Source organism: Aphelocoma coerulescens, chromosome 7, assembly GCF_041296385.1.
Source record: "Aphelocoma coerulescens isolate FSJ_1873_10779 chromosome 7, UR_Acoe_1.0, whole genome shotgun sequence".
NCBI classification, from domain to species: Eukaryota; Metazoa; Chordata; class Aves; order Passeriformes; family Corvidae; genus Aphelocoma; species Aphelocoma coerulescens.
Window position 1 is genome coordinate 30,638,972 of NC_091021.1, and position 12,964 is coordinate 30,651,935.

The following is a 12,964-nucleotide window of genomic DNA, read 5'->3' on the forward strand; positions in this document are numbered from 1 at the left end:
CATTAACTGACTGGTTTCACCTTAAAATGTTGAAAAGCTAAAAGAGGAGAAGCCTTCACTGGTTGCTATGATCCCCAAGTACACAGACCACATGCAATGCTTTTCTGGAAAGACAGAAGTACAAGAAACAAAGTTATTGCAAATTACCCTTAATTTGCTTTTCATGTAATTTCTGTCAAATAATGCAAACTGTTTTCAAAAGCATCTTCTCTTAACCAGACGGAGACACACACGAAATTCAGACAGCTGACTGGTAGCAAGGATCTAATTTTGGCCTTAGCACTATGTTCCTCACCTAAAGGGAAAGCTGTGCACAATTCACCGAATTTTAAACCAAAGTTTGGAGGCTGCTTGAGAGCTAAGATGGACAAGAACCACAAGAAATCAAACAGCACTTTTCAGAATAGGAAAGACAGAGTTTTTACAAAAAAAACCCCAACATAACAAAAATATCAAAGAGCAATTTTATTTATCTTATTTGGCACAAAACTTACAAGAACTGTTTTGTTCCCTTCTTAAATTTAGTAGAACTAGCAAGGAAAAAAAAGGCATACTAATACATTTAAATGAGCTGTACAGCAAGTGACATGTGGAAGGAGGCACCAGAAAGATCTACCAAAAATCAAAGTGCATGAAAAATACCTACTCTGAGCGCCTCATGGTATTGTATTAAGGCACCACTCTTTTAGAAGGTTTACTGAATACATCAAGTGTGCAACTTCTTGGTTTGGAATGTAAGAGTCCTTCAGCCTGTATCAGGACCAGATACTGCAATCTCTGAATGGAACAATGTTTCTCCTTGCAGATGTTAAAGAAAGAGACCTCTTTGTGCCCAACATCATCTCTCAGCTAGGCATGTCACTGTCATATGCTTTGAAAGAGCCAACACAGGTTATCAGAGTACCAGCATTTTACTTCAGAGTTTTAAGCTGTAGTGTGCACCAGACCTATGCATTCTTTACAATGGTTTTATAGAAAATAAAGGTTGAAGAGACAAAAGTAACATACGACATACCAGTAAATACATTTAGATAGTTTTATCAAAAGAACGTTTAAGGACTTTCTGGAGTATCTCTTAAAAAAAAATCTGAGTAGTGTTATAATCCAAAATAATTAAATACACTTTTCAACAGATTATTACAAAGCTTCCTTCAGGACTAGCCATCAAGTCTGACAAATTCCACAAGACTTCAGGAACTTTCAGTAAGGATGTAGAAAAAGCCCAATATTAGACAGTGGTAAGAGATTTTCATAATTGGAAACATTTAATGCAAACCCTGTAATTGCAAATCATGTTATACAGGTGTGTATATACATACACACATACACACACACTCACACACACTGAAACATCATTACAAGGGCCAAACAGACACCCTGGTTCATTGTGGGTTCTGCACATCACCACTCTGAAGTATGTCAGAAGCTGCACTAGGTTTATTATTTCAGCACCTTCATTAAGAACTATTTGTTTAAGAACCAAACCACTTCAGTTACAAGGTGCCACAGGCCAGATTCACACCAAGTGTAAACAGGTTCCAACTGCATCTGCTTCTTATCAGCTTTGACTTTGGTTTTTCTGCTCAGCTGGATCACCAGTCTCCTTTACTTGCAGGAAGTAGTTTAGTAAGAAATCAATGCCCGTATCAAAACTGAAGTGGGAACCAGTAAATGCAGAATATTGTTATCAAACCACTGTACAACACCTCTACTGTAGAGAGTTTCAAACATCTCAGGAGTTTGAGACTGCTTAACCTGAACTCTGGAAAAACATATTTCTCTATGGACATGCAAAGGCATTTAAATATGAACTCTAGGCATTACAATATTCCATTTTTTGCCTTCTTATGGTGTAGACCTCAAGAACACGACTGTGTGCCCCATTATAAAACCAAAGCACCCTTGAGCATTAAAAATTCTAACAGTAAGGGTTGGAAAGAAGGGCATCTGGAAGTGATCTACACATTACAGAGCATGGTGTTTCACAAGTCTCAGAACAGTTTAGTTCATACTTTCTGGGATAACTTTCCCAATACCTTTGTCCCAATACAGAGCTGTAGTTTTCAGTAACTCTTTTACCCCTGCATTATTTGCTACCACATATAAAACATGCCACAGAACTGGCAGTCAGGGCTAAACATTTAACAACATGTCCTTTTCATCCTTTATTAACAATTACATTTATTTCATGATTTGTATGTAAGTCATGTAGCAATATAACATTGGTGTTATACACTGTGCTTCCATTCTCTGGCACTTGGAGGAGGAATTCATTTCCAGATAGTCACATCTTGCTGAAGCATTCCTTTGCATTTGTCCAAACCTGAATTCCCTTTTAAAAGAACAGTTAAAAATCAATAGGCAGGAATATACTCTATTTGCAAACCTCATCCACAACTTTCTTCAACAGAAGACTCTACAAAGAAGTCAAATAGAACTTCACAGAAGAATAAGGCAGAGACCACATTGAAATTGGACCACACTGTCTATTTTATATCTATATCTACATATATCTCAACATTAACATGTCACTGAGTTCAAGTAGGATGGAGTATGTGGGAGGCTTTATGCTAGTGACTTCCAATCTTCTGTGACTGCCATGTTCCCAGTTACTGACAGGCTGCATCTCCCCACTGCTGACAGGACAAATGCACTGGGCCAGCCTTATCCAAGCCACACGTACCTTTTTGCACATGCTAATCTGCATAACAGCATAGCTTATAAGTGCCTCCTTCAAATCATGATTCTTCTGCTCTTTAAACCGTTCAATGTCAGCCCAGGCACTTTTCACAAAGTCTCTGAAATTAAAAGCAATTATTTCTGTTAGAAAGTGTCAGACAGCATTCCACCCCCAGCTCTGGACACTCAGCAGTGAAGCTATGTATGACAGAGTGCTCCATCTTTCAGTCAGTAAATCCAGTCCTGCAATTATTATGCATCCCTCAGTGTCCTCATTTTACAACTGGCACCACTAGCTAATTCCCCACCTTCTTTTTAAGGTTTTTAACCTAGAGAATCAGTTTCACAGGATACATTAGAATGTTTGTTTGGTTTGGTGTTTTTTCCCGAGGAAGCATCACTGCCATAGAACTAGCATAAATCAGAATATACTTTTTTCCTCCAGATTCTGCTGGTGTAACTAATTATCTTTACGCCAACATTCAGCACACAACACTGCATGTTTCTCCTTCAATTGTCAAGCCAGAATCTTCATGTCTTCAGCATGAAAACTCACTTGTTGTCAGGATGTGAGACAGTCAAGCACAATCAACATTTACAATGTAAATTTAACTTGGACAATTAATTCACTTCAGAAATTAATTTTGTTGGTTTGGTGATGTGTAGTCAGGTCTCCCTAACTAAAATGGAGGCATGTATCTGTAATTCATACGTTCATTCGTGCTGGACTAGCATTCAGTCGGAAATTGCTTCCAGGGCTACAAAAGCACATCTCCAATACATCTGCCAAAATTATTAAGATACTGCATTTACTGAATGTCTTGTTGTTTTGAACTAGTCATGAACTAGTCTTATCTTTCCAGCTCTAATGCTAACATATCAGGAGATAGCACATTTACCCTTTGTGTTATATGACAGACATGCTTTGACAAAATCCCATTGCTTTAAGAACTTTAGTTCCTATTTTTCATTTTTGCATACCTAAAGAAAATTTCATTAGAGTACCAAGAAGCAGTTACTCAAACACAACTCCCCAGACCTTCTAATCTCTTTCAAACAGGAGTAAGGTGTCCCCCATATGAGAAGCTGCAGAATATGGCCCTTATACATAAACCAAACTGAATACTGTATTTGAAGCAAATCAGCTTTTGAGTCTCAGCCTATTCAGCTGCAGACCTCCAAGCCCACCTGCTAAATATATTACTAGTGGAACATAAAAGCATGCAAGTCAGCTATTAGAGTGGGCTCAGGAACTGGGAAAGTCATCAGGTTTTACATAAGCCATTCACTCAGACCAGAAGCTAACTGCATGTACTGCACTTTATTTCACAACTTGCAGCTGACAGGAGCTTTTATAGACAGCTCATAAACACCAAGAATATATTAAAAACACTTATAAAATGCAAACACCTTCAAGAGCATCCAGTCAAGGACTTTTGCTAAGACAAGCCCTGTGTTTTCTTTGAAACAGTCAAGCCCATTTACCTGCCCTCCAGATTTTTAGACTTTAGTTGCTCTTCTCCTTCCTGTATCTGCTCTTCTAGAACCTTTATCTTGGCTTCCCTCTGCTCAGGGGTCTCTTGCCCAAAGAGCTTGCTGGTCATCCCCTTCAGGGAGAAGGTTCTCACAGTCTACAAAAAACAAGGGTACTCTAGGTTTGGGATTCCTGAGCACAGACACAGGACATCAGGTGACATTTATCAGCATTTGTGCTTATTTGGCTGATTTTTTGCTTTAACTTCCATTTCATTAAATGGTAAGTAGCTCTGGTGATTCAGGTTAGACTAAGCAAAGCGGGGGGGGAGGTAATTTGATGTTCAAATGCTTTAAGGCTGACAAGGGTGAACTTTCAGAGCAGCCTTCCTAGTGAAGTAGGAAAGAAACAAGGAGAAACAAAAGCCATAAAGGTGTTCCATAAAGAACACCAATAGATCCAAGAGCAACATTAAAAATTCTAAAACTGTCAGTTACCATTTTCAGATCATATTTTAGGTAATGTTATCTCCCATATAAAATGGGCTAACACAACGTATCAATAACACCCACTGTTCAAAAGGCAAATGAAGCCTTTCAGAATTCCCAAAATTTTCATCTTTAGGATAGAGCTGTCTGTGTCATTCTGTTCCAGTCATATTTACTGCAACTCTTTACTTGCTCAGTATTCAATAAAAGAAGTTTGGCACAAACAGCTTATGTCACCAAGAACCAAGTTACTTTAAACCTCACATGTCTCCAGCTCACATGATACCACTTCTCAAAAGCAGCAGCCAGCATGCTGGTGCCATTTCAATATCATTCTAAGTAACTTGGCTCAAGTAAAAAATAAATTCAAAAAGAGGCATCTTGGAGAAGAAAGTGGAAAAAGACTCACTCCTGTTGCCAGCTCCTCACACTGCTGTTTCTTAGATGTTAAGTCCTGTGCAGCCATTTCCAAATCATACTGCATTAGTTCATGCTTCCTGCAAACTGCCCTGAAAAGTAAGTAATGAAAGATCTGTCAGGTAATACTTTGCTTTGCTACGTTTCCCTCCATTTGCACTTTACAAATAGCATCATGTTTTGTTTGTTTTTGACAGGAAGCACCTCCAGTTATTCATCTAGCCCAAATTCAACAGCCCTATCACAGACTCTGTAACTCTGCAAATGCCATAGTTAAACAAGCTTGGATCAAAGTATAAATAAAGTTCTTGGTATGGCAGCATTCTTCTCCTCTTTTTAGACTCATTCCGAGATACACTCAGCAATACAAGCCCTACCATCTCCTTAAGGACACCACTGTAAAATAGTTTAATTCAAAATACATTACAGAAATATCACAGCTTTAACAAAAGATACCTGCAGATGGTACCTGTCACAGCAGCAATCTATCAAGTCAATCATAAAATTCATCACATTTTCTCTTTTAAACAATGAAACAAGAAACTGTTTCTAGATTCATACAGTGCCTTTCATCTGGAAAAGAGGAGTTTCCTCTGACCACCTGCAGTAAGTCCCAGTCCTGTGTGGGCTGATGATGCTACATCCGTACTCCACAGCCGGAGGCACATTCGTCTCCCAGAAGAGGCTACCAGTGCTCCAGGTTCCCACACAGCAGCCCTCACACTTGCCAACCCAATCCTTTACTGGACCTCTCCAAGAGGTTCAGAGCCAGCCCTTGCAAAGCACAATAGCTTTAAGTACAGACTTACTGCATAAAGCAATTTGCTTTTTGGTCCATGCTTGTAAGGGCTGACTGACAAAGACTAACTTAAAACAAACCAAAAAGTTGGTATTTAAATGTGTAACACTGTGCAGCTGATGAAAGTTATACTGGGTACTTTGAAAGTTCCTGGGATTTATAACAGCTGGAGCAGCTCTGTTTGGCCCATCACATTTGAACGCTGGAGCTCTTAGCACATTGGGGCACTATCACACCAAAAGCCAAGGAAACAGTGGAACCAAAGGAATAAACAGCATTTTCTCCCATAGTATACAGATTTTAACGTTTCTGTCTTTTCGCTACTGATCAGACCAGATCTAATTTGTACTGCCACTCACACGGCAATCAAATACAAGTAAGCAGAGTAAGAAACAAGAACATGGAGACGCCACAACACTGAAATTTTCCCTTCTCAGAGAACAGAAGAGGATAACAGACTAAATTAAACATCAGCATCACATTAGAGAAAAGGACTACAGCTTCCTTTTGAGCTTAGACTTCTGCACATACCGCAGTGCTTCTGCATAGAAGAGATATTCCTTCAGCTGATCTGCATAGTGCTCCTCTTCTTCCAGTATGTCATCAATAGAAGCTGCATATCTAGTGAAAAACAGCCAGTTAAACGTAAAGCTGATTAATTTAACCTTTAAGGATACACATCCAGTAACAAGGGAGACCTGTTTGACAGAAACACCCATGGACAAACAGCAAAGAGCTTCCAAACTTCCAGAAAGGTTTTTTCCTTTGTTTTTAATTAAACTCTGAATCAGCTAATGTCAACATGCCCGTGGGCCTGCTTCTTTGGTTGTTACTACAATGAATCTTTGAACAAGTACAAAACCTATCATAAGTCTCCTGCTGAAGAGGAGGCAGCTTTTGTTACAGGAAAAAAAAACCAATTTATTCCTTTTCTTCAGTAGACAGTCAATAGGCAGCACCAAGACAAAAAAAAAGACATAGTGCAGAAGGAATCCTTCAAGGCTGAAAGCACTAAGGCCCAGGAATGTGAACATCACACCTTCTGAGAAGCAGAGGCTGCTTTCATGGCTCGTTATTCAGCATGAGTACAAGATAACTCACAGTGGTGCCCTGAACACCACAACATTAAGTCCCTTCAGCTCCTTCAAAGTCTATAGCTTTGTCTACTGTGTAAGTCAAGCATATTAATTCAGAGCAACAGGAAGTTTAACCCTCCTTTTAGGGAGAAATCTGAAGTACAAGGGCTTGGACCAAATCTGCAGCTCTCGCATTCAGTAAGAGTTTTGTTATTTAGACTGATGTCTCCTACAAATGGCAAAAAGAACTTTATTTTTCTAGTTGATACTGCTTATTTCACAGTATTTAGTATGTTCTTGCTCACCAAGGTGACTGTCTTGGACACATTTGCAGGGACAGGCCTACAGCTAAGAGGTAACTGCTCATCTCACTTGGCACAGCTACAGAAATCAGATTCCGCTTTAGCCCGGCACTCAGGGCATGTGCCACTGGAGATAACCAGGATGAATGACATCCCACACAAATACCTTCATCTATTCTGCTAACTCAGTCTGGATTCTCAGCTATGTGGCAATCTCTCACACATCTGCAGGCTCTCTGAAGTGAGCATATGTCCATTCTTTTCTAGCAACCGGCACAATGTGACCCAAATGCTAATTATGGTACCTCTTGGCTTTCAAGTTTTTGCATAATCTTTGCATTTTTCCTTTTCCTGGAGAGGATATGCCTCTCCAGTAATTGGCTCTATGGAAGAAGTGGCAGAGTCTCAAGCTGAAAGGGAACTGGTAACATGAATTTGGGAAGTTTGAAAGTATGATGAGTTGTTTTGATGCTCCATGAAATCAAAGACATGGCACATCAGGAAAAGCCCTATCACGGCTCTTGGTGATGAATAAATATAACATATGAAGTGGTCAGCAACAGCAGACCAGTTTAAGTAGAAGGGATAAAAGAACAGAGAGAACAAGAATTCACATCATGAATCAAAGGAATAAGTCAAAACTGTTGAAAAATACACTTGTTCCGAAAAAACCCTGCAGCCACACAGGTCATAAATGGCTTACCCTATTTTAAGTTCTGCAGTGCAGTAATTTTAGTATAGTGGTTAGATTTCTCAGGGCAGCAGATGGACTACATTTCATTTTCAAGTAAGATCTAAGTTTAGAGCAGTGCTAGAGCTCATCTGTGGCAGATCACTCTCAGAAAAAAAAAAAACAAAACCAAACAACCAAAAAAATCTCACCAAACAAAATGCTGCCTTACCTGGGCAGGTTTTTAAACTGAGTTTAATTTGGAAAAAAAAAAATATTAAGACAAGCTACATTTCTGACTGCCTAACTTAGGCAAACTAGGGAAAGTGTTAAAGAGAAACATTGCAGTAAGTTCTAAAGGTACCTGACATGTTCTCACTCTTTGTGTAAGCTGTCAACTAAACCTTTGTTTTGGTTTAGACTGGTTCAATATATAATAACAGTCTAGTTGATGCAGAGATAAAGGGTCACTCATTAATGGAAAAAATGACTGAAGTCAAAGGTCTGGCATTTTTTTCTTTCATCTTTTAAGTGCTAGTTATAGCCATTCACTCCAACTTGCTCAGCATACTCTGTCACTTTAGCAAGCCTCATCTTGTAACACAGCCCACACCCAGAGAAGCTTTGGGATGTCTTCTCCAAACATTTAGCAGTTATAGATCATACTAACCAATAACAACTCAAAAGCTTAAATAAACATCTAGTAAAGACTACAGCATATGGGGCAGATAGAGAATAATTAAATTAGTTTTGAAGTTTAACATCTATATTAGGCAACCTTCTAGAAGTAGCTTTATGTCACAATAAATTCCTGCCTGATATTATGGGAATGGTAACTGAACTGGTAAGTTGTACTTTAAAGAGATCATAGATATGAACCTTATTGGTAGGAGACCCCATGGGTCACTGAATGAGTTCCTGAATCTCACAACTGCTGCTTCTTGCTTGGTTGTCATCACTGAGGGATTACTGTTGTACAAGAGTGCCAGAGCAGAGGAGATGACAATGAAAGCTACGTCAGACTTCATGCAGGGGTTAAAATTACCCAGAATAGCAGTTACCCACTGCTATTCCTCTGGATCTTTAATCCCTAACTGTGTTACAGACAGAAATATTAAATATTATGGGTGTGTGAGAAGGTTCGACCTCCCAATTAAGAAGTGAGACAAGTTTCTTTTAATTGGTTATGCATTTCCAGGTGTTTGACATCATGGCGTGGTGTATCTGAACCACTGAAAACCTATTTGCAATTCCTTAACTCCACTATATTATACCAAGTTCTCATAATCTCTTCAATTCCTGCCTGCCGCAGAAGGTGCTTAACACCGTATTCCACCCCTACTTCAATTACTTTTCTTCTGAAAGCAGAGTGCATTCTCCATTGCTTTATTCTCACCAGAGCCCTCTGCCTTGAAAATATTACAGCTTTTCTTGGATGGAAGCCACCCCATGAGCCAAAACACAGAAATGTGAATAAATTATTCAGAGGGGGTCAAATTCTTAAAGATTTGATAAAACAAGAATTACTCTGAAGAAGATGAGGGCATGGCTCTTCAAACCCTTCCACTTGACAAGGCCAGTAACAATTGACAACCTGTTAACTTGACAATACCAATAACAATCAGGCAGCAGTACATATGTAAATCTGTCCTATAAACTAAACCTGAGAACTTTATTTCCACACCAATTACACTTTATTGGTAAAAATATTGCATGAAGTGTCAAACACCTTCCATCTCTTGCTGGAGTTGTTACTTATCTGTTGTGTGGGATCACAGAAGAGGAATCAGAGTGGTAAGAAATGCTGTTTCACTTGCTATATATGACTACCTGAAAAGCAGAAGTCATGAGCCTAGAATACCACTTCTGTGAGCACTCTCAAGTGCTAGACTCTTATTTTGAAGGCTGTGCTTCACATACTCTGCCAAATGACTCTAAAGATGCAAAGAGAGAGGATTCTTTACTTTATTATATCCAGTCACCATTTGTTTCAAGAATCCACTGGAGTTTTGGTGCCGATTAATTAAATTTCTTAACTCCCTGTAATTAAGTCCAAATCTGTGTACCATCTACTGCATGGTACAAAATGCTGCTATCAAAACCAAATGGATCTCATCAGGTCTGCAGTACATTAAAGTTGTATTCCACCAGTTTCTGGCATAGTAGCTTAAAAGAAAAACTGGAAGGATTCCAAACACTTCTACGATTTCAAAATAATAATAAAAAAAGAAACCCCTCTGGTTCTCCTGAGGCTTTTTGAGCTACTTAATACAGTATATGGATGCTAAAACTGTGCCTGCATCCAAGTCACAGAAACACTGTATACTTAAAAACAATGCACCCCCAACTTTCTCGGTACTCATATGTACTTTGGGGTTGAGGGAAAAGAGAGGAAAGAGAGAGAGTTCCACATCTGGCTTACATCAAACTATCAGATATTCAGTCAGTACTTACACATCCATGTGGTGGCCAGCACTCTGCAACCCATCCCCCATCTCCTTTTCTATTGCACTCCACTCACTGTAGGAAAAACAAATGAGAAACAACATCACACATGAAGGGTAAGGGAAGTTAATAAGCTGCATCCTGTATAGTTTCTTTCCAGGTGACACCTGAATGGAAACTGCCTCCAAGTTAGACTTGGTCAAACTGTTTTCTTTCTTTAAGGAACAGCACTGACAATGTGACAAGGCCATTTATGGCACTCTGTAATACAAACAATTGTCTCTAAACTCATCATCACAAATATATGTAGTTTGGGATGGGTTTTGAGCATAATCTTGTTTAAATAGATGAAACTCTATTTAAAACAAAATCAAACAAACAAAACCAAACCACCTAGCACTTAATATAAATGGGACAATGACAACGATGAACTTTCTGAAAGAGATTTTGGTCTCACCAAGAAGAAACTAAGCTTTCCAGATTTACAGGATATCAGATAGAAGCCTCTCATTCCAAAAACCAAAGGGTGGGATTTGACTTCTGTAAGCATTTTACTTCTCCTGAAACTATTTGATATATGTAGCTTTATGTTTTCATAATAGACTGCTGTTTAGTTCTAGTCATGAAAAAAATACCTGCTTGCAATTGTCTCAACTACCTATTTACATTAGGGGGATTATTTAGATAAAGAAAGAAAGAGAGCTACAAAAAAGATAGCAACAGACTTGTTCTGGACATCCTGGTATGTACGCTGCCATTTTAATTGTGTTCTTAGCTTTGAGAAACCTTATGAGAATTCTTAGTTACAAGAATTACACCCACTACTCCTTTTACAAGGAAAAAAGAGGTTCCCCTTACATTTCACATGATTTATGTGTAATGCATCTATTCTGTCCTTCACTTTTTCATACACATTCCACTCTGCTGATGTTGATATTTGTTTGTCTTTGTGTTATTACAGAACTGCACCTAATTTCATTTTAAAAACCCCAATGAGAAAGACATCTGCAATCCATTAACCCAGAGAATTAAATTTAGCACTTGAACAGTGTGTAGAAGCAGGAGGTTTCCCTTAACCAGAAGTTTAGATTCTTGAATTCTCCAGTGAGATGGAAAACTTGAGCATGCAATTCCCTCATATAAATCAAAAAAATTATAGGCAAATTCACTTACAAAAGATACTAAAATTGGATAGATATAATTGTTGACTTTTATCCATTAAAAGGACCTAGAAGCTTTTCAGAGACAACTGCATGAAGAACAGTGAGTTACTTTCTGAAGAAACAAAATGCCAACGCAGCAGCAGAAGGCCCAAAGGTCTGGTATACAAAGCAAAGCTGAAGTCTTCCACTAGAGACTAAGCTCAGCAGATCCAGAGATCTCTGCATGCAGCACAGAAATCTCATTAGCACTACAATACAGAGTTTTTCAAGATAGACAATGAAATGTTTCAGATATACTTTTCAAAAGCATAAAAACATAACCAAGAAATTCCCTTCTCTCTCCCTATAACTGTCTATGTATGTGTTTCAAAACTGGATGAACTCTTACCTGAATACTCTTCCGTAGTTGCCATGGACTTTATAGACACCATAAAGCCGGTCTGCTACCCTCTAAAACATTTTAGAGACAGGTTTTGGTCATCAACATTAAGTGTAATTGCCTTGTGAAAACCCACATACACAATCCAAGTTAAAGCCCTAATGTTCTTACACAGGTAAACAAGATTAGGCCTAAATCTAATCTAAGCCACTACTGAAAGAAAAAAAAAAAAATCAACAGCTTAAAGTCCTGGAAGACTGAAGTCACAATCAAGGCTATGTTGAAAATTAGCATTTCACATCTATCTTTGGAAGCGCTCATTGATAGGATATGTCTGTGGAGACCATAATCAAGTTCCTTTCAGTTTTTGATAACCAAATATAAGGCATTCTTCATCCAAATAATGCCAAATTTATGCACACACTTGTTTATTTAATTTAGAGATGGCAAGCCAGAAGTCCATCTTAACATCAAGATTGTAGGGAAATCTTTAGTAAAATTCTAACAAGTGATCTGATTTTTCCACCCAGCTGAGTGAACTGAGGGAAAGGAAATGAGCTATCCATTGCAGAACTCATTGCTCAAGCTAGAGGTCATTTCAGCTGCTTGGAGTGCCAGTATCTGCTGCAGCCAGCACTACAAAGCTGGCAAAACCTCAGAAAAAAAGACACGTGTACACTCTGAAGTGTGAGTTGTAATCCAGATAATGCCCTTGCAATCATGATGTACCAAAGAATGAGAGTGAAGTTCTGCAAGAGCTACCATTATTATTGTTATGTCTGTCACAGCAGTAGTAAAAAGGAAACATAAACAAATTGCACAACAGATCTCACACACACAACCCTGAGAAAACAGGACTGTCTGCAGAACACCACTCTTCAGAGTGATTAATTCTCTCAAGAACCTGAGTTTAGCAGGGCAATCCATTACCATCCTCTCTGCCGCACAGGTCCATCAAAAATTAAATCCCTGTTGAACATACTAAAAAGAAGTATCATGCTCTCATTATTGGAATTTAAATTTCTTATTACCTTTTTGTGTCTTTAAAAAAAATAACAACCTTCCACTCTCA

General features: G+C 38.6%; 1 protein-coding gene across 2 annotated transcripts in view; it reads right to left on the reverse strand.

Annotated features, from left to right (window-relative positions):
- Positions 1-452: 452 nt before the first annotated feature.
- The window catches only part of SNX4 (sorting nexin 4), a 32,865-nt gene continuing 20,353 nt past the window's right edge, over positions 453-12,964 (reverse strand). For both annotated transcript variants that reach the window (XM_069021144.1, XM_069021143.1), the window contains exons 8-14: positions 11,902-11,963; positions 10,360-10,425; positions 6,389-6,478; positions 5,051-5,150; positions 4,165-4,310; positions 2,684-2,798; positions 453-2,332 (exon numbers count right to left, since the gene is read on the reverse strand). In XM_069021144.1, the coding sequence (XP_068877245.1) occupies positions 2,285-2,332; positions 2,684-2,798; positions 4,165-4,310; positions 5,051-5,150; positions 6,389-6,478; positions 10,360-10,425; positions 11,902-11,963 (627 nt within the window). In that variant the 3' untranslated portion in view covers positions 453-2,284. The remainder of the gene's footprint in view (positions 2,333-2,683; positions 2,799-4,164; positions 4,311-5,050; positions 5,151-6,388; positions 6,479-10,359; positions 10,426-11,901; positions 11,964-12,964) is intronic.